The sequence below is a fragment of the Blennius ocellaris genome (assembly GCF_963422515.1).
Source record: "Blennius ocellaris genome assembly, chromosome: 5".
NCBI classification, from domain to species: Eukaryota; Metazoa; Chordata; class Actinopteri; order Blenniiformes; family Blenniidae; genus Blennius; species Blennius ocellaris.
In genome coordinates this window covers 8658356-8680928 of record NC_137654.1, presented here as the reverse complement: position 1 = coordinate 8680928, position 22573 = coordinate 8658356, and the positions used below count along the sequence as shown (strand labels likewise).

General features: G+C 44.7%; 1 protein-coding gene across 1 annotated transcript in view; it reads left to right on the top strand.

Annotated features, from left to right (window-relative positions):
- Positions 1-1709: 1709 nt before the first annotated feature.
- Positions 1710-22573, top strand: part of LOC308130155 (plexin-A1-like) — a gene marked incomplete at both ends in the record, with an annotated part of 39837 nt that continues 18973 nt past the window's right edge. The window contains one exon of the mRNA XM_080496354.1: positions 1710-2903. Within this exon, the coding sequence (XP_080352480.1) occupies positions 1710-2903 (1194 nt within the window). The remainder of the gene's footprint in view (positions 2904-22573) is intronic.

Here is a 22573-nt window from a genome sequence, read left to right as displayed (position 1 = left end):
CGGCACAAAGGCTACACGTGTTTACAAGTGTCCACAACCTCACACGCTGCGCTGCAGTGTCCAGGGCCTGTCGTCCACGTGTCCCGTGTGCAATTAGCTCAACTTGACACGTCAAATTCAGGACTATTGAAAACTATTACGAAACTTGAGGCAAGGAAAAAAGAAAAAAGAAAAAAGACCCTTCCCTGCTTGGTGCACATAAACAGATGCCTGAACCATCTCAACCAGTTTGGAGGAACAGCGACTCCGCTTTGATTTTCCTCCAGATGGTTGAGCTCCGAACCCGATCATGTAGAGTCATGGCCCGGAGTTCATGACCATCAGTGAGGGTGGGGATGGAGAGTGACCAGTAAACAGATCGGTGCTGAAGAGCTCCACGTCCTCTCCATCACAACGGTGCAGCTACTGCATTATTGTGGCTACCCCTCAGAATGTGTGACCAACCTCCTGACCTCAGATACTTTTTCCTATCGTTGATTTGGGCCCGACAACAAATCCGACGTTAGCAAGAGAGGTCTGGATGTGTTTTGTCACAAGAAACAATTTGAGGGGCCGCTCCACTGGTCAGAGCTAATATATAATGGTCAGTATCCACAGTTTTCACTCAGCAGATCTCTTGTTTTGACACTAGAGGAAGCACTCAGAATGAGTCAGGGTGTTTCTTAACCACCTGAGACATTAATGAAGACGGGTGGATGAATATGTTAGGAAGTAGTCCGTTTTCCTTTTTTACTTACACCGGCTCCGCTGCTTTCATATTGAAGTAGTATGAAGCCCAATAGTTTCTCTCATCTACTCTCCCACTCGGTCCGTCTCATCCATTTTATATATTATTTTAACATTGCCTGCCTGTCTATCCGGTAGATGTATTTTATTGTCCTCAATGCAGCCCTGCTTGTCATTTATGGATGTTCACCTGGGATCACTCTGCAGCATGTCAGCAGCTCACCTTGTGTTGTATCTGTAAGGTGATAATGATGAAGCTTCTTATCCAAATGCGTGTTTTCTGCAAATTTCATTTATTAGTACATTGACACGTTCTGGGTGTGTGTGTGTGTGTGTGTGTGTGTGTGTGTGTGTGTGTGTGTGTGTGTGTGTGTGTGTGTGTGTGTACGTATTTCTGTGTGAGCATGTGCACTTTATCTGCTGAATCCTTTAATACCTCCAGACAATCAATACGCAGAGGAGCAATGTTTGGCCCTGTCTTCTTTTTAAAAGATGCACTCGACAGAGTGGTGGGAGCCAAGAGTCGGGGAGTCAATAAAACAAAGCCGACAATGCCCTTATTTGTATTTTTTATTTTTTTTTCCTTTGCATTCCAATAGTGAGGCCTCAGAGTCTCAGATTGTGTGCAAATATTTAGTGCCTCGTCATATCGATGGTAGCACATGAATGCTTTTCGCCAGCTCTTCTGGGAGCGCAGAAGGCAAGAGAGTGTATATTGGCATGTGTTTGCTAAGACTCTTCTTTGTTTCTGTTTCCTTCTCAGGGCTGGTGGCAGACCACGCTGAGGATGAGGGGATGAGGTTATAAAAACACCGGCAGAGAAAGGAGGAGCGAACAAAAGGAAGTCGATTGCTCGGAAACCCTTCTTTTGTTCCGCTTTACCCCGCGACTCTGTACGGCACTGACTGACCCCGCGAAGGATTACACACTTCAAAAATACACTCCCACACACTCTTGTTCGTATCCCCCTCCCCTCCACCGCCATGTCCTCCCACCTCAACCCGCCCCTCCTCATCCTCCTCATCCTCTTCCTCTTCCTCTCCCTGTCCATGACTTCCACCTCTCCTCCACCCTCCTCCTCCTCCTCCTCCTCCTCCTCCCCGCTCCTCTCCTTCTCCCCTCCGGAAGGAGGTCTCACACACCTGGTGGTCCACAATAAAACCGGCGAGGTCTACCTGGGCGCCGTCAACTGGATCTACAAGCTGTCGAGCAACCTCACCAAGCTGCGGAGCCACGTGACCGGCCCGGTCACAGACAACCCCCGCTGTTACCCCCCGCCCGGCGTCCAGTCCTGCCCCCACGAACTGGTGCAGACTTCGAACGTCAATAAACTCCTGCTCCTCGATGCCGCCCACAACCGTTTGATTGCGTGTGGCAGCACGTCCCAGGGAATATGCCAGTTCCTACGCCTGGATGACTTGTTCAAGCTCGGCGAGCCGCACCACCGCAAAGAGCATTACCTATCCAGCGTGGCCGAGGCGGGCACCATGTCGGGGGTCGTGATCTCCCCAGATATATTTGGCGGCGGCGGGAAGCTTTTCGTCGGCACCCCCATCGACGGGAAGTCCGAGTATTTCCCCACGCTGTCCAGCCGCAAGCTGATGTCCAACGAGGAGAACGCCGACATGTTCAGCTTCGTCTACCAGGACGAGTTCGTCTCGTCCCAGCTCAAGATTCCCTCGGACACGCTCTCCAAGTTCCCCGCCTTCGACATCTACTACATCTACGGCTTCAACAGCGAGCAGTTCGTGTACTACCTCACCTTGCAGCTCGACACCCAGCTCACCTCGCCGGACGCCAGCAGCGAGCAGTTCTTCACCTCGAAGATCGTCCGCCTGTGCGTCGACGACCCCAAGTTCTACTCCTACGTTGAGTTCCCCATCGGCTGCACCAAGGACGGAGTGGAGTACCGCTTGGTTCAGGATGCATACTTGGCGCGGCCCGGCGCGCGTTTAGCCCGCTCGCTTGGAATTCCAGAGCGCGAGGAGGTTCTGTTTACCGTGTTTGCCCAGGGTCAGAAGAACAGAGCCAAGCCGCCCAAGGAGTCGGCTTTGTGTCTGTTCACCATGAGGCAGATAAAGGAGAAGATTAAAGAGAGGATTCAGTCTTGCTACAGAGGAGAGGGAAAACTCTCGCTCCCGTGGCTTCTCAACAAAGAGCTGGCCTGCATCAACTCGGTGAGTGTTTTGCACACTTTTTACTGTTTTCGTGATCATTTGTGCCGGTTGTTTTTTTTCCCCCGACAGTCTTTTAAATCAACAACACACATTAGCTTTTTAATTGATAAGTTTCAAGTGGAGTGTTTTGGACAATTTTGTGTGGGAGTTGAGAGAGTTTTGACTCTGGCAGCTGGCTCTTCCAGGTTTGGAGCGTTCACATCACATCACAGCAACAAATAAACACCAGAACCAACACTTTGAAATCTGGCTCAGAAGTTACAGGAACTCTTATCATCCCCCGTGGCCTGGAGGGAAATGTACTTTTGTTTTCATTGTATTGTCTTTGGGTTTATTGAGCTGATCGATTGAGTATGAGACAAAACATGTGTGGCATGAGCGCTCACCTGCCCACACGTTGAAAATCCCAAAAGCCACCACGTCGAGTGACGTCCTGTCTTGCTTCTCGGAGCGCGACAAAACCTCCCACTCTCTCAGATGTTTGAGATTTCAGGAGGCATCTCCGTGTATCCCTTCCACTCTGAATTCAAAACTTTCCTACTTCCCGGCTGCTCACGAATTGCACCGTTGGCTTGAGTTTAGCTGAGTAATTTTTTGACCGCTAAATGTGGTCACTTTGTTCTTTGTTGCTTATTCATTTGGTGTTTCATTTCAAGAAGGGAAACACCAAACATCTTTGAGAAACCCTTCAGTCAACGTCTACTTTTTGCTTAACTTTCATTTAGTGAAAAAAAAAAAAAAAACACATGTTCAAAGCAGAAAAATCACATTTTCCACTGGTTGAGGCCAAAACAGTCAGAGAGCAGGTGTGATTACATTTTTAATGCCACCTTGAATACATCATGTCTCAATGGCCTTTCTGTTCGAGCTGTGGGAAAGTGTGGGCAGTGAATGCAGCACATTTCCCATGATTACTCGGAAAAACAGAAGCTGTATTTCCTCTGAAGTGAAGCATCTGTAGTGTACCTGCACTACAGTAGCGCAGGCTATATATAGTGTCTAATGATCCCCGTGAAAGCGAGCAGATGTGGAACCAAAATAACTAAATTATAATATATTGACTCCTGGTTGTCATGTACTACCTGAAGGAATCTTTCATCACCGACTCTGGCAGAAGCCTCCAGCGGTGAAACCATCTTTCCCCATCATGAATTAATTTTAATATTGTTGAAATGTCTCCACGTTTATTGACTCGGAGGACGGGCCTGCCGTCTCGGGAAGGTTTTCTTTAGAATAATTGCATCCACAGGTTGTGGACTGCATGATGTGCTTTGACTCGCAGGTGAGCCGGCCAAACACTGCGTGCGTGCGTGCGTGCGAGTGTGTGTGCGTGTGTGCGTGTGTGTGTGTGTGTGTGTGTGTGTGTGTGTGTGTGTGTGTGTGTGTGTGTGTGTGTGTGTGTGTGTGTGTGTGTGTGTGTGTGTGTGTGTGTGTGTGTGTGTGTGTGTGTGTGTGTGTGTGTGTGTGTGTGCATGGTACCTCCTGTCAACCACATTACACACACTTGCAGCCTTATATCCTCATGAATAATTCCCTCGGTCTCACCTTCTGTTATTCAGTGGCTGTTCCATAACAACCTGCTATAAATCTCTGGCCCCCTCATCACCTCACTGTCTCCATCTTTCTCTGATTCCACCCCCCCCCCCCCCCCCTCCCCAGTCTTTCACTCATGTCCTGTCATTTGAGTTACGTTTTCTGCCGTTTTGCTAACCTCGTTCTCCCACCGCTCTTCATTTACTCTCCTTTTCACCCTTCCTCTTTGTCTCATTTACGTGAACCTGTTTTCTTCGACGGTGCTTTTCGACCTTTGACGTCGCCCGCTCTCCCTTCCCTTGGTCTGCGTCGGTTCGTTTTTTCCTCCCACTACTTGCTTTCTCTTCCTCTCTCAAAGGATTTGTGTCTTTCTCAAGGCTTTACTCTTCCACCATTCCTCTCTGCCCTCTCCTTGACTTTCCACTGAGTGATGAGCTATAGAGTGACTTAGTGTGTAAAGCCAGAGCCGGGATGTGATCTGAAAATACAATGCGGCGGGAACAGACGATGCAGTGATAAAAGGGGGGAGGCGAGAGCGACCGTTTGGAAGGGTGTGAAGAGAGGGGGCAGGATTGAAGACGCAGTGGGGGAGAAGAAAGGGGAATGTGGATTGGGGAAACGTACAAGAGGAAGAAAGAACCAATGGAAGAAGGGCAAGGGAAGGTGAGAGCAAAGAGAAGGAAAAGAAGGGGGACATGGGAGAAGACGTTTTTAGCTATGTTCGGGGTTTGCGCTCAAAAATGTTGGTCATCCCACCACGCACTGTGTCTCTGAAGCTAGCTCCTTGCTACTTTATGCACACCCAGCATTGTCATAGTGAAGCATGCTAATGCTAATATCCAGCTGTCCATAAATATCGCTTCCCGGAAACTGCAGACGTAGAGTTGTACGTGATCAATAGTTGTTGACGGTGGCAGATGGTTAATGTGGCTTCATGCAGCCATCTAATTAACCACAGAAGACAAGCTAATGGTGATGATATCATGGCCTGTGATACAGCTGTTAAGTATCGCCGTTTTTTTTTTTTTGCTTTGCGATCAATACGTTTCATGCATACCATGCATGTCAACGTAACGTAGAAAATGTCACTAAGCTTGACACTAGGCGAGATTGACACGTTGTAATTGAAAGGATCCGACGGAGTCCCTTCATTTCTGACCATGAGGGACCCCTGCCTGTTTTAGATGTCGCTCCATATGATTGAGTCATCATTAAGATCTACAGAAACCAACAGATTCATCTGACATCCACTCTGTCGGCTGCGTTGGCGCAGGGAGCCTCATTATTTAAAACAAGTTGAGACACTGCAGGATCACGGGATCATGATTACGTATAGATTTGAGGGACAAATGGACGGAGCTGATTGAATTCGTCATGATATTTATAAAAAAGTTAACCAATGGGTCACAAGTGCACTCACTCAACAGAATGGGTCAACCAGGAGAAGGGATTTTTAATGTAAGTGCTGACCAAGGTGGACATTTGGTAGGGATCCACACCAAAATCAATATCTGATGTGATTCATGCTCGCATCTAGTTCAAGTACTCTGAATTTGGGGACCATCACGTGGCTTAGGGCCGTCAGGCATTGTTTTTGAGTTTTTCAGAATTGAATAGATCATCCCTACCTCCTCCCCAAACCAGAGGTGGATTCGATTCCAATGGCTCTGAGGACCGTTGTTGTGTCAACGAACCTTCAGGTTTCTGTTTACACTTCAAAATGTTGTCATGTTTACAGGACCACTGGCGTTCCAGTATTTTGTGCAGCAAACATATTATTTTTCTCTTTACTGCACCATTTGGCTTCGACGAGGCATTTAGTAGACACAGCGTACATTTCACTGTTCCTGTTGATAGCTGCACATTGATATAGTCGTCGGAGAAAATATTAATGAGGCACTGAATCTGAGTTTGGCTGCCGTTTCTGGCATTTTGCTGCTCTGTGTTTGATTGTATGTGTGAAGCTCACGCAATGAACCAGACTGCACATCCTATTGGACGATAACGCTTTTGGCTGGCTCAATAGAAGGTTGCAGGTTTGATCCCTCATCTGTCCATATATCCATGACTTTGAACAAGAAACTGAACCCCAAACTGCACCCAGTGGATGGACGGAGCGCCCTGCAGCTGCCTTCACTGGTGTGTGTGTGTGTGTGTATGTGATTATTAATGTAAAGAGGCTGTTAGTCATGATGTAAGTGAAAATCCATTTTGCTCAAACTTGAGTGAGTTGGTGAGGCGATTGGTGCACACCACAGTTGGAGTGCGGGTGGAGGTGTACCCAGTGCAGGTTCGGGGTTAACACTTATCCCACTGTACTACATCCAAAAGATGTAAAAGCAGGAGATGTAAAAGCACCTTAAATTGATGAAATATTAGCTAAGAAATGTGTGGATTAAACTGTGGATATGTAAATTGACACAAGACCAAGCTTAGGAAAAGCGCTCAGGCTTACCTGGACCCCAGTGAGGCGTAGTCAAAGTACCTTGTAGTGGTTCTGGGGGTTATTTAAGAAAAATGATTTCCAACCTGCATTTTGGTCCTGTGTGAAACCTTACTATATTTTTCCTGTGAGTAGCTCCAGACGAATATGCCTGGTAATTTGGAGTATATATAGGTCCATTACCCATGAAGCCCTGGGGCTGCACCGCACTTTGCCGCTGCAGATTGTATTCACCACAAACACTTCCCCTTTTGTTGCGCCAACGCTTCTGATGACTTGTTATCGGGCTTCTGCAGAGCTTGATAACAAGCCGCACATTTAAATCGGGTGCTTTTGGGCAGGCGGACATCTTAAATATGTACCCTGGCACCTTGACAAAGAAACACTGGTTTATTGTATATCTCAGTTTGGCATCAGCCTTCAGTGCGAGGTTTTGTGGACATGCAGGTGTTCTCTAGGGGGTTTCTTTATATTTCATACGCATGTTCGTGCAATCTCACCGACGAATCAGCAGAATCCTGATCGTTCAAGTTTAAGGTCACCGCGATCGCACGCTGTGCCCATTTTGTGAATGCACTATCTCTGGAACGCCGACACTTAAGACATCCTATATTCCTGGACATGCAGCCTCGACTGCCACTGTTATATAAGTCTGGCCAGACTTGAATATAAATTGGGAATTCACTTGTTGGCAGAGGCAGTTGTGAACTCTGAGGTGATAATTTAGAGTTTATTTACATTATTTATGAGCTTTATTATTATTTATGCACTCAATTTCCCGACTCTCATTTTCACCTTGAAGTATGTTGATTAAAAAAAAAAAAAGAACCCAGTTCAAATGGATAGTTAGGGTTTATATTTACAGACTGAATGTTGTTGTTAATGATCGCTAAGATCATAATAAAAACGTTTAATAATGTGCGACTATACTGACTTCAACTTGGAAGTGACTAATTGTCAATCTTTGTTGTAGCTCATAAAGTTACTGTGGTTTATGTGCCATTGTTAAATATTTTGTAAATGAGAAGAATGGCTGTCTTCGACAGTCCTGTTCATCTGACATGTCTTGTGTGAAGAGCCGCTCTGTCGCTATTCCACTAAACTCCTGTTCGGCGGCCACCACAAGCCGTCAACAGGAGAACATTAGACGTATACCTGCCAGCCACACTTGGCTTTAACTACACTACCTGTGATGCTTCAAGGAAGATGAAAACAATAAAAGCTCTACTTTTTTTGCATCTTATTCAGCTGGAGCCACTGACATCCAGCTCAATGGTGCAGCTTGAGCCAATCAGCAAATCACACACTTGAATTCACCTACACAATATTTACAATGCTAAATGTTCTGTTTGCATTATTCCCCATAAATTCTATTGCCTTTTGATCCAGACCTCTCATCAGGTGTCGCTACATGTGTTTATGGCACAAGCTTCGGCTCTCCTCAACACGCATGTTCAAGTAAAGTCATTGCTGCGACTGCTCAAAACGTTGCAGGTCTCAGAAGACAATATCATTTGCGTCTCGACGCCCGCGGTGCTGAGCAAGCACCATGTGGCCTTGTACTGTAAAGACTGCCGTATACGCATGCGATTATGCTAATGAGCGTACAGTTACATGATTGTCCTTTGCGGCCATCTGTCGCTCTGCCTGCGATCGATCAAGGTTGTGTCAGAGGAGCTCGCTCCGGGATGCTGCGGTGATGAATTTATCATCTCCTCGTAGAGCGCGCGCTCGCCGGTTCCTGATGAGAGGCGGTGACGGCTCATTGCTGCCGTTCCCAGTGTCGTGTGAAAACTTTCGTGGCGGCTCATTTCGAGCGACAAGGTCGGGTCAGTCAGTCAAAGCTGAGGAAGCCCTCGCTACCTGGGAGCCATCAAGATTAATCATAGTCTCCACCGCAGGAGAAAATTGTTTTCCAACTGCAACCGGATGAGGATTGCCGATGTGCCGATCATGACGAAACTGTACCTTCTTGTGACAAAAGACTTTACGGTGAAGAAAAACACAAGATACTTTGCTGTTTCAGCTCCTGAGGGTCTCAAAGCCTTTTAGAACAAGATTCTAAATTTGGTTCGAAGTCGATTGTGGACAAAACTGTGGTCAATGTGCTCAGTGTTTGCTTGTGTGGTGGTCAGCGAAGGACAGAATATGTATAGATACTTCAGATCTTGAGAGAGAGAGAAATAGTAAAAGTAATGGCTCAAGTGGTTTGTTGTTCTCGGTTCAAAGTTTCCGTATAGCGTTGGGTTTTTCTGATTCTGAATTGTGGGTTTTGTGAAGATGTGACCAAAAACCAGGGTCGTATTGCTTCGTTTTATTCTGTCTAAGGTTAAAAAAAAAAAAAAGCTTTCAAAAAAAGGAAACCAACAGCAAAGTTTACGACGATACCTCGCTTATATAAGCTGTTTGTAAAACGCTCGCGAAACAATCTGTCTGTGATAATAATCTTCACCTGAGCCCCCTTTACACCACAACATTTTCAAGTGAAAACAGAAAACTTCCATTTGGTTTTCGGTGTTCGTTCACGAGACAACGACGCTCAGAGATGCTTGAAAACACAACTTTTTGAAAATGTCTCCCAAGGTCACTTCAAACGTTGTAAATGGGGCAATATTGAGAGCAATCCAGTTGAGAAACTGTGGCTTGGCTTTATTTTATTCAGTAGTTTGCACAGAAGAGTGACAACAATTTGCACAGACAACTGGTGTTTAACTTGAATAACTTAACATCAGGTTATTCAATTGAGTTGTTTGTTTATCTGTTGCATGTCCAGCGTATGCCAAGAACATAACAACCGACGAATAATTAAAATGTTGCTCCAGGAATCTCCGATTTGCCTCAGGTGCTGTGACCCAGGTGAGGAGGCAGACTCTTGTGAAACGTTGATCAGTGCTTTAATGAAACAGTTTAGTTAAGATAGTGAAGTCAAATATTTACTTTGAGGACGGATGACCAAACTAATTACAGACGTCTTTGATGCACTGCCAGCGCTTGGCAGGCGAGCAGTGGACAGTCTGACCCACAAATGCATGATATTGTTGATATGCATGAGATTATAGGCATACTTTTGCTCCTGGCCAATATTTGCATTAATATGCCACGGGTACAGGCTGCCGCTGGGACTTTTTTTTGATTATAACAACTAACAAAAGCAGTAGAAGGGAAACTCGTGTCATTTTTTATATTTTTTATCCATATTGGTTCAGGAATGTTTGTATTTTCTAACGCAGTTATCTGTAAGCGGAAGTAGGATTTAGGAAGGTCGCTAATTCTCTGTAATTTGGGGGAATTTATACGCAGATAAGGAAAACAGACTGAACGATTTCTCCCGTATTGGCGTATTGATAACGTTTCGTGTGCCTGTACGTGCAGTATTGCATTTTCCCCTCACTCATATGTTTGTTTGAGTTCTGAGTTCTTGTTAGAATTCCACATTTAGATAAGATCTGGACATGTGACCAAGTTGGATTGCTCTCAAATATGAAACTACCAAGTCCCAGGAGAATATGTGCTGGGAGTCATGACACTCTGGAGGCACACATTGTTATTATTATCCATCTACCTGCACATGTTCAAAAGAACTACCCACTATGGCCGTGGTGCCCGTGCACAGTAGCAGCGGAGTGTTTTCAAAAAGTTGTGCACCGTTATCATGTGAACAGACACCCAGACGCAACGGGAGTTTTCTCTTTTCACGTCACGTGAGCAGGGACTTGGGTAGGATGCTTTAATGTAATGATCATCATCATTCCTGTGTGTCGTCACTGAGAGAGAAGTGAAAACTGCAGGATGGTGGCCCTCCAGGACCCGTACTGGACGCCCGAGGTTATTTTACATTCGCACAAACTGTGTACAAGAACTCCACAGGTCATCTGGGGAGCCGTCCGGTTTGCGTGGTCATTTCTTCCCAACAGCTTGAGGTCACGACTGATGGCTGTCGAGCACGCGAGGGGCTCTCCCTGTGCATCTTTTTTTTTTTTACTCCGTCGGCTGGATGTCGGGAGACGGCCGCCGTGGAATCCTCTGGGAGTTAAACTGAGCGGTGGGTGACCTTCTCCAGCTGCGGGCCGCCTTCCAGCTCCACAGCTCCGAGAGCCGGGCGACCCGGCAGCGCTTACGGTCTTAGCATGACTAATGAGTCTGATTCAGACAAGAGAGAGAGAGAATGTGAGAGAGAGAGAGAGAGAGAAATCAGCCTTGATGTGTCTATGCATGCGTGTTTAGGACTCACTTTATCTCAATTTTTATTTATTTATTTATTTGACCCCCCCCCCCCCCCCCCCCCCCCCCTGCATCTCGTCTGAGCATCCCTGAGTGTGTACGCCCATCTCTTATCCCGGCCTCCAATGCAGCAGGACAAAAACACGTCGGTGCAAACAAACGGAGGGAAATGGGCCTGATAATGAGAGTGTGTGAGCGAGCGCGCACGTGAGTCCGCACTGCTTGCCAAAACACAAGGTGGACGTCGCAGAGGAAAATTGCCTGCAATAACACGAGAGCAAAGAAGACTGTCTTCTTTTGTTATTGCCCTTCCTCTCCGCGCGACTCTCTCTCTCTCTCTGTCTCTCTCTCTCTCTCTCTGTCTCTATTTTTCTCGCAGCATAATGGTGTTTATTAATATTTATCAGCGTTGATCACTGCCGGCCAGGATTATGGTCTATTTCTGTGGCGTTTTCTTGTGTTCTGTCTTCCAGGCGGCGGGTGACTGAGTGCGTGCGTGTCCTTTCGCCGCCTCACTCCGCTATCTCTCCGTTGTATCTTTAGTCTCATTACCGCAAGGTCTCGCCGGATGGATCACCCACGTTGCATCATGCTCCGGGCCCCGCTGGGTGGGGAATATCAGGACTCCGACGGCAGCGTGGCGATAATATTTCTTTAATATTTAATGACGTGCCCGTGAAGCATTAAAAAAATCGCTGTGTCTGGTTGACCGTTTTCTCTTGAATGATGTGGTTTTATGTAGCGGCGTAGCGGGAGAAGCTATTTCGGGCACATGCGACGGCAGGAGTTAAAGTCCCATTCATTCACAGTAAAAACAATGTTTTGTGACTTGCAGTTGGAGCCACTCCAGCTGGCTTGGATGTGTGTGTCGCGGGTCCTGGTAGAGTCATCAGTGCAGTCAATTGGATTTTTTTTTTTTTTTTTCCTTCTTCAGTTTTTATAAAATGAATCTTCAAAGATGCAGTCGTTTGCATTTAAATTTGGAGGAGAAATATTTGCCTGCCAAGGATCATTTCGGTAATAAAATTCATACCCGCTAAAGTTTTATTTACACTATTAACAGTGATTTAAGTTGAGCAGAGAGTGTGCTTTGGAACAACCTTCTAATATATCGAGTTGCTTTTGATGCAAAAGCCAACCGAGTGCAGCTTTCTGGCTTTTTTTTTTATATTAATTTGGGATTAATGCCTCACTGTGAGCCACTGTGGCTTATGGGCAACTTTCAATGTGACTTCCTGTGACAAGCTGACATTATTTATCATAACAGCAACATTTCAGGCTCGTTCATAGATGGGAAAACGTTTGATGCATCGTGAAAGAAAAAGTCCTGAAATGAAAGGTCAGGACTATTAAGGAGGTAGAATCCTGCATCAGACGAGAAGAGGACAACAACAGAATCCAACACAGGGTCTCCAAACCCTTGGGCCTCATCTACTACAGAGTGGCACGTGTGGAAACGAGTCACAACCTTTGACAACGTGCACATTGTTTCTGCTTTGTTATCGCACAGGTTGCATTTTCCCTCAGCCTCCCCATGAACTTTATTTGTGCTCTTTAAGAGGGTTTCTCTATAAAACCTCTCACTTTGTCTTTGTAACAGACCACCTCCCATCACTGATGAACTTCTGCCGTCGGCATGTTTCCAGCAGAGAGTTGTCATGTAACGAGAGCTTAAAGCACGCAGATTTGAATACCCGTGCGATCGTGCATGTTGAGTGTGTCAGCTGCAAAATGCATGCAAAACAAAAGTGCAATCGGTTTGCAGGATGTGAGGAAATCCAACTCGTCAGAAACCATTAGTCAGACATGACATTTGTATGCACGCATGTGGAAATACCTACCTCCCATCATCTTTCTTTCTGCTAGTAAGCCTCCATCACTGCATTTCTATCCTATTTAGCCGTTAACGTTTTGTTAAATGAGAAATTCATGAGGAAGTCTGAACGTCTCCTGGGTAAACAAACTTCTTTTGCTTTTAAAACAGCCACAGATTGACTCAGATTGTTCCAGACACTTGTGAGAAGAAGAGGAGATTCTACACAACAATTTCCCCCGAACGGCCTGAAGTGAATCATTTTGGTAATATTATCAACTTGAAATCAGTAATCAGTCGTTGATTAGCAATGTCAAAAACAACCTGCTCCAATACGGACCGCTAAATTTGAATAATGTATTAAAAAAAACAGATTTTCCTAAGAGCAGCAGACACAATAAAACACTGAGACCTGAGCTGAGATGTCAGTGATGCTGCCGTGAGCGTTGGCTACCTTCTTTCTAGAAAACAGCCTCAAGACATGCTGTCAGGGTGAGTTTGTATAAGCATTCATAATGCAGCAGCTATAGGAGAGGTTTTTTCTTTTTTTCTTTTTGGGACACATGCAAAGTAATGCTACATGCGTATCGGGGTTTCTATATGGGATTTGATTGTCAGTGTGTACCTCTACCCCTAATTAGAGTAACAAGCCTCCCAAAACACTGTCATTCCCCCCCGAGTTAGTTGGATTTGTTTAGCAGCTCCTGACATTGTTTCTGGAGGAGCAGGTGAGACGACTCGGCAAACAGATGGTGTTATTTCAGGCCACCGGTAGATTCCCCCCCCGGATTTCAGTCGCAAAAAAAACCTTCACGTTTTTTTAGCGTCTCGGTGGGAGATTAAGTGACTTGTAAAGAAGTCACGCAGCCGCGGAGGTGAAATGCTGTCAAACGCCTTCGAGAATCCAGCCCATTGGGGCGAAAACGCTTTCTGACGACTGCAAACGCTTTCCTCCCCGCGCCTTCCCAGACATTTTGATGCATGACGCAGCAGATTGCTACATACCTGCGGGCGTTCTAATGACTTCAGCGCTAACACTTCCCCCATATGTTTTCGCCTTGTGATATTTTTTTCCCGCCTGGGGCTGAGGCGCGAGGTGCCCACCCCGCTGCGAGAGCCGTCTTAATTTACAGTGCGTTTGGGGAGCGCAGTGGTGGCGGGGGTGGAGGGGTGGAGGTGGGGAGGGGGGGGGGGGGGGGGGGGGGGGGGTTCCTTCAATCCAAAAACGGTGCGTGAGAATGAGATTTAATGCACAGTGGTGCTCATTGTTAGCGCTAGCACATGACAAAGTAGATTAATGGCGGCTATAGGGCTCATGGGGGTGTCAGCTTGTTATGGATTTGGAGAGTTGTGGAGCTTGTGGCTGCTTAGCCTCAAAAGCTGTTTGAGTTGGATGTGAAGTGACCGTTTTCCCAGAACCACATCAGCAGTCCGAAGGAGATTTTGCTTGTTGACACTATATAGATTTATTGACGGCGATTGTGCAGTTCAAGAACTGGAACGTTTTTTTTTTTTAAAAAGGCTGTAAATAGAGACACTGTTCCTAAAGCTTCATCTATTTGTCAATGTGTCAAATTGGGTTTATTATTATTCATCAACATGGTCTGAAAAGTTTCAAAAGTAATTTTCCATTCCGATCCTGGAAAGTTAGACTTTTGTTGTTTCAGACTTTATGCACTCAAACTCAGTATTTGCAAGAATCCATATTTATTTATCAGGAATTTACAATCACAATTCAATGCAAAACAACAGTTTCCCTTTTTTAAACCATTCGTTGGGCAGGTTACAGTATTTTTTTGCACATCTCCAATCTTCTGTTTCCAACTAATCCGTGCATTGATGACAATTATGCCTTTGCAATATATTGTTAATGTGACATCACCTTGTACATATTGCAAAAGTCCGAATTGCCAGACATGTTTTCCCATGCCAAGTGCATTCATGCTCTGCAGAGTCAAGATGTGACATTGACTCATAAAAAAACTACTATTAATGGATTGGCAGAGATGATTGTTTTTTAGCCACTGTCTAAAGGGATGACGTTGGAAGCACAAACGTTGAACGGAAAAATAACAACAACAAATGAAATGGAGGGGGGGGGGGAAACGTAACAAAAAACTAACAATAAAAGTTAAATTAGATGCAAGAAAAAGAGCACTTTCATTTGTGACAAATCTCAAGGCACAAAGACATTATATGCTCTTTGCATACATGAGATTATTGTGTTGATACTAATGAGTGTAGTATGAAGGTTCCATCATGTTGTCTCAGCTGGGTTTACTGATCAGTGCGGTGACTTTTACAGTCAGACTCTTTCAAAGTGGATCTTTAGCTGCCTGGTCGTTAAACACCAGAGTACCTTCACTGTTTGGGGAAAGTGCACCAGGGTTTGATGTGGTCGAATTAATCTGCTGAAGCATTAGAGCTGGAGACACTTTTGTTGTTTTCTGGGCTATTTAAGTCATTAAAGATGCAAAAATGGTCAAACGATGAGCCCGGGGCGCATGCAACAGCGATGCAAGGTATCCTGAAAGGATAAACAACAGGATTTACATGATCACATTTCCAGAACCCAAACAAAACATGAACAGATGTCTCCTGTGGATGAAGCTGTGTGGCAGAACACACGAAATCAACGCCACGACTCGGGGCTTTGCCAAAGGTCAACATCATCAGTTATTCATATGGATGTTAACAAAACACTGCAATCAACTTCCTTTAGCAAACTAAAGTCTTCACATGCACCATACACGCATTGTATGACGAGGATAGCCTCTTCCTGCTCCCGCCTGTTGCTAAATGCTGGTTGAATACCACACTTTCCAAATCAAAACAACTCGACATCAAAGCATTATTTTGTAACCCTTTTCACCCAAACCGCCTCCTGCGGGGAGGCCTTGGTGTGTGTGTGTGTGTGTGTGTGTGTGTGTGTGTGTGTGTGTGTGTGTGTGTGTGTGTGTGTGTGTGTGTGTGTGTGTGTGTGTGTGTGTGTGTGTGTGTGTGTGTGTGTGTGTGTGTGTGTGTGTGTGTGTGTGTGTGTGTGTGTGTGTGTGTGTGTGTGAATGATTGGCATGAGGCTCCACCTATCAGAAGCTGTCAGATCAGTTGGTGTCAATTTCATGAGACGGCAACGTGGCTGGCGCCAAGGCTGAGAGGATGATGGAGACCTCGTGGTCTGAGAAAGAAACGCTGCTTCTGTGTGAGGTAACTTTCATTTTGAGTGGTGAGGATTTCAGTTTCCCTTCAATCATTGGTCGTAGCACGTGGTGTATATACATACAATTATTTCTTTGATAATTAACTTCAGCAGAATATGAAATGAAGGTATGGAGCGATAACATGAGCAGTGAACTTTGAGATACGTTTTTCTTGACGCCTCTTGGATTTAACGGCCAGATGAAGACCAGACGTGTTTAGAGTGAACAGGAAAAGTATGAGCAGCGGAAGGATTGAAGGCAGTTCGACAAAAGCCAATTTGCGATCGCTCGATGACCGGGTCACAGCTTCTCTGAAACGACAGTTGTTTTGCAGTGGTATCTGCGGTGGTCAATACCGAGAAGGGTCCAAGAGAGAAGTACTGTAGGACGGGTCATGTGTGGTCAAGGCTTGTGAAGAATCCCATTCAGTGCCACGTCACAACTCAAGGCTACTTTAATTCAATACATAAAAGCTTTGTCACTGGGGACTTGATGGATGCTTGGAAGTATAAAAGCAGTGACGTTTGAAGCACATGTATCTGTTTTTGCATGTATGTGGAGCGTTAATATAGCATTAATGTCCCTCTCAGCTTTCGTATGGCTTGGAGGGATTTACTGCTGGCATTTTGACATTTTGACATTCCATGTGACACCGTCTGGTGTCGAGTTGACTTGATTGGTGTAAGAAAACCAAATAATAACCTCCATAATAATCATTAGCTGGTCGTAATGTCATGGCTGATTGATGTAGGTTTATTCTCACACTGATATTGAACGCTACACGAATCCTGAGCCTAAACCTTGTTTCTGGTCCACGTTATTCGGGCTCGATCACTGGAGACGGGAGTGGACGGCAGCGTCGGAGTCAAAAGATTCAAAACATTCCGGCACAATTCACCTTTTTGTCCGTTCCGTCACCGATCTTCCCAGCTTCTCTCCCATCACAGATGCGCCGCGGCGCCTTCCCGTCAGTCACTCGTCAGACCGCCGCTCACATCTGCCCGACAAATCCTCAATCATGGACAACCTTCCAATTACTTCCATCATTGTTGGAATAAATTCAGTCCGCGATGGAAAATAACGCGGCGTCGCTAATATGCAAACTTTCAAATATGTATTCATTGCGAGTAATAACACGGCGATATTGAACGTTCTCACACATCGCAGATTGCAATCACGTCTCCCTGACCTAATCAAAAGCCGACGTTCTGGCTCTCCCCCTTCGCCCGGCGTGCTCCGGTCACCCAGGACACAAATCTGAGCTCAAAACGCTGACCTGCAGCATCTAATGAAGAGCGTAATTATTTATTGATAGAGGTTTCTAATGCTGTGCTGTGTTTGCGTTGGGTTTATGACCGACATTTACGAATGTATGCGTGTGCGTTTGTGCAAACACGGGCAATCGTTACCGCATATTTGTTTCTTTAATAATTCAAACGCTGTGTTTGTGTGTGCATGGGGGGGTGCTGCGGGCTTGCGTTTGTGTGAAAATGCAGGTTTACATCAGCGCTCCGTCCGGGTTTCCCTTATAGCCGCTCAGCGGGCTCCGAGAGACGAGATAAAGCTTGAACCCGTTTGCTTGGCTTCAGTTTGATGTGTTTACGGATATTACCGTAAACATACGACATTTGAATTCATAACGCTCACTGAGTTCCTCGTAGTTTCGACGGCACCCCCTCTATCTTCAGGAGAACCACACTTGTTCTGTCGTGATTGCGTTCCCCAGGCTGAGGGACTGTGACAAATGTGTGGCCGCCCCGTGAGAGGTCGATAAATGAGGAGCAATGCCGCGAATGCCGACTTAATCCAAATTGCGCCTTTTAATAAACAAGTCGCTTTCGCCCTTCACATTTCAGTGTCATCTGTCTCTTAAGCAGTCGTCCGATTCACATCACTTAACCTGTATTTCACAACACATTTGTGTCAAATAATTGAATTCAATTGTGTTGATATGAAGACACCTTCACAGAGAACAACCCTAGAATTCCACATGAGCAAGCAGAGGAGACGGTGGGGAGGATTGATGATTTAAAACAATCCATCAAATCTATTGAAGGTGATTTTTGTTACGTTATGTAATTTTTTTTCCAATATTTTTTTGCACCGTGTGTCTTCAAGATCTGGCTGAGACTAAGGTTGCTCAAACAACGGAAGATTTCGGTCCTTTGTAAGTTGGTCAAATTATACAGAGCGAGCCACAACAAAGCTGCGTGTCTCTTCTGTTGCTCCGTGTCGCACTTCCTCCGCCTTTCACCCGACATAAACGCTGCGTTTAACCCGGGCTCTGGTGTTTCCCTGGACTTCTGCAGGGGTCTGTAATAATTGGATTACAACTGTCAGGGAAGGCTTTGGTTCAGATTACTCAGATTACCGTCCGCCGTGCCTGGATTGGAGAGAGAGAGTGGCTTAAAGAGCATCATCTGGCCTACGCTTGCATAGAAAGTGCGTTTTGGCGAGCTGGCAGATGTGATGTTTGCCTACATTTGGTAAATGTAGGCCAGTGGGAGCAGATGTGCCCCCCCCCCCCAACCCAAAGTGTTATAACATTTATCTATCTGAGTCTGTTTGGACATCTGTGGTGTCCCAGGGAATTTTGTTGGACCCCAAACTCTGAGAATAATAGAGTTTTTGCCAGAAAAGTGAAAAAAATTAAATAAATAAAAAGACTGACAGTATTTCGCCACATTAAACAGCTGCCCGGAACATAAAACAGCTTGAAATTGAGTTAGTTACTTTCCAACTGGCGCTTGTAAAAAGTAAAAGCGCAATAAATCACATTTTTCTCACAATATTAACGTGCATACATTAAATGGCTCAAAACACTTAACTGCAAATATATTTGCATGAATTTTGCATTCAAACTCTGCAGATTCAAAATGGACTCGCACTCATTGTGCGAGTTTCTCATTACAAATCAATTGAATTGTCACATTCAGAGCGGTGGACCCTCTGGAAACAACAGGAAACTGCACATGAGGGAAATATTAAAAAGTACATTAGGGGCAAGAGAAAGAGCACTGTTATTTGTAAGAGAAATCCTCAAAGCACAAATACGTGAATGTCATCTGTGAAAGTGTTTATTAACCGTCATGTCCTCATTGTACCCTGTGAGGTGTGACTGTTTATTTATGTCAAAATGCAGTTTACATTGCAGCAAAGACGTATTCATTGTAAAAAAAAAAAATAACCCATTTGTAATCATGTAAGTTTGAGCACTGAAACTCAACAACAGGCAGGTTTTAATTTAGTCCCGTCACTCTTGTCAGCCACAGAATTAGATTTAATTAGCAGTATCTTAATATAACCTGTCTACCACCAGGTTTGTAATCTTAACTGCTGTAAGTATCTCATTAGCATCACGCTGAAGGTTCTCCGCAATAATCTCCTCATATGCAATTAAATGCTCACACAGTGCAGCTCAGCTGGTGTCGCTCAATGCTATAAACTAAACAACTGGATATATGTCATTTTTTGGGGGGGATCACCGACGGCAACTAAAGTGAGATGGGATGGGATTTCTCCGCTGTAATTCCGAGCATTCCTCCAGAAGTTAGGCCAAATTAGGCCGCGCTTACACAAAGTTTATAAGTGAAAACTGAAAACTTCCGTGTCGTTCATGGGGTCAGTTTACATGATAGCGGAACTTTTTAAAAACAGCTCCCAATATCTGTGTGGTCGCCATTGGTGATGGTTATAGTATATTGTTGTGTTAACGGGGTGTACAACTGATCACCGTGTAGGTTAATGTGCGTTTTTGAATTTGTGTTGTGGCTTTTACTGTGACATTGACCCTTCTGGGTCACCGTAGTTAAACCACAGAACAACAAAATAAAATCCCTCGAGCATTCAGAATATGGAGAATCCTTCATTGATTTGTGGACGGAAGTCACTGTTCTGAATTCCTCTGCGGTCATCAGGAACAGTCAAATGAAGATACACATTTACAGCCGATTATGCGCATCAGCAAATGTCTGCTGTGCCAGGAGAAGAAGGAACAAAAAAAAAAAGAAAAGAAAGAAAAACATGGCAGACTGGAGCTTTTCCGTGTGGAATTAGCTGGGCTGAGGCTATCTGGGGTAAAGAGAGCCGCTGTCCCACTGTGGCACATTAACCTATATGGCCAACTGACACTCGTGTGCTAAGCCAAATCCTCTCTTCCCAACAGCCTGCTGCCTCGCTCTCTGCACGATTCACACACTTTTCTTTCTTTTTTTTTTCGTTTTCAATTTTGAGGTTCAATCCCTGCAGATAGCAGCCGGCCGCGTTAACGCGTCTTCTAACTTCCCCATCGTGGTTCTGGAAAGCTCACGTTCAGGAGTCAACCTCCGCTTTTAAACTCTGCAATTAAACCAATTATCCCCGAAGAGCGTTTCCAGGCTGTTTTACAGTATATTGACTGTGACAGATAATTGGAGGTGATGAGGCGTCCTGCACGCACGGATCTCTGCATTGAGGAGGAGACAGAACAAAAACAAGAGCGGGCGACTTCATCGAGGCAGTTTAGCAGCTGATTACATCCAGATGGGGACAAGATGTCAACTTTTTTTTTTTGTCACGCCGTTCAATTTTTAGACTGTAAAATGTTGGGAAATTTCATTTGGAAGAAACAAATTCAGGTTAATTCCTGTGACCTATTGAGTGGACAAATGTTTCTTAGAATCAACCACAAAATTATTGTTAGAAAATATCTTTTAATAATAAAAATGTTAAAAAAAAAGTTCATTTTAAAAGGGTTTTTCATTGCGAGATGCACTGGCTTCTGCCTGGGATAACAGTTGTGTCTCTTCAATGCATTGTGGAGGAAATACAACAGATTATAATATAATATACTCAAGGTCTGAATGAGTCTGGAAACCCATTTGCGAGTGTCACTGATCACAGGAGCTCGATGACCATTAATATTGATGACATTAGGTTTGATCAACAATTACAAAAAAAAAATCTTCAGCTGTTATAAAATAAATGCTTGTTATTTTTCAAAACTTGAGAAAAGTGTGAAGAATGCCTAATGTTTGATTTTAATGTGTCTTTAAGTTGTCATTCGTTTGGATGGAAGATAAACTCTAAAAAGTGTTATTGTGAGAAGTTTAAATGCACTACAAACTGAACAAAAAGGTCAAAATGATGCATAAAGATGTATATAACGCACATTTTAAATGTTACAAAACAAGTTTTTGGTTGAAAATTTACAAATTCTCTTTTAAATCTTCCTGTAAAACGTCAAGCAGGGTAAAAATGCACAGTTTGTGATCATTAATAGGATATCGGTATAGTGAGAGGTGCTTTTTAACCTAATTTGAATGAAATAAAAGTGGTAATTACCATGCGATTACTGTATTTACTTAAGCTATTATGAGGTTTGTCGATGTAATTAACCAGCAATGAACAGCTATAGCAGTTTATTTTAATTAAATCAACCACAATGACTTGTAATGTATTCTGATAGAGCAGAAGTGCATTGGTGCACTAATAAAGCAGATACATTCGTGTAAGTGGACTTTTTATTTATTGATTTTTACACGCAGAAGTCGAAATATCCGCCAGTGTAACGGTGAAGAGACTCACACACACACACACACACACAAAACACACACACACACACACACACACACACACACACTTCGGCGCTGTAAGTCAGGCAAGTTGTGTGTTTTTAGGAGCGTCGCGATTCACCTTCCCATGCTGGCACATCTGTTTCCAGTCAGCGATGGGCGACGGGGAGGGAAGGAAGCAAAGCAAAAGAAAAAGAAAAACGTATAAAAAGAGGAAAGAATTAAATCAAAACAGCCAAAACAACACTGGCAGCGCACAAGTCTTCCAGTGTGGGGGGGGGGGGGAATAAGTAAACCGGCGGAGCAGAGAGGAACCCTGTGGAATAAAACGAGCTGCAAAATAAATGTTGATCTCCTGGCATCCCAGCTATTCCTCTGACTCTGACCTATGGGCTTGAAGAGTCTCTCTCTCTCTCTTTCTCTCTCTCTCTCTCTCAGTCTCTCTGTCTCTCTCTCTCTCTCCCCATCTTCCCGCCTGCAGCTTGCGTTCCACCAGAGCTCCATCTCTCCCTGCCAGGCTCTCCCTCCAACTGATACTTCTCATTTCCACCAAGCCAACACAACAGATGTCGAAATGTCGAAGTGTCTTCCCTCCACTCAGAAGCTCACAGGAAATCAACAAATAAATAAATTATGAGACTGAAAGGCACCAGTCCAGTGATGCTGCGTGGTAAATACCACAACCGTGGCCGATTCATGAGCCAAATGGCGTCTTTTGTTCTCCTCAAGCTTTTAGTTAAAATGCTTTTGATTTCATTTCTTTTTAGCACCTTTGGCATCTAAATCTTAAGCGACGATATTTTAACATATGTCGATACATTATCTCTTGTAATGGTAACATCAGGCTTCATATGTGATAAGTACTGGCGGGTGTGGTATATGGCTGTAATGTCTTTTTGCGTTTGTTCTTT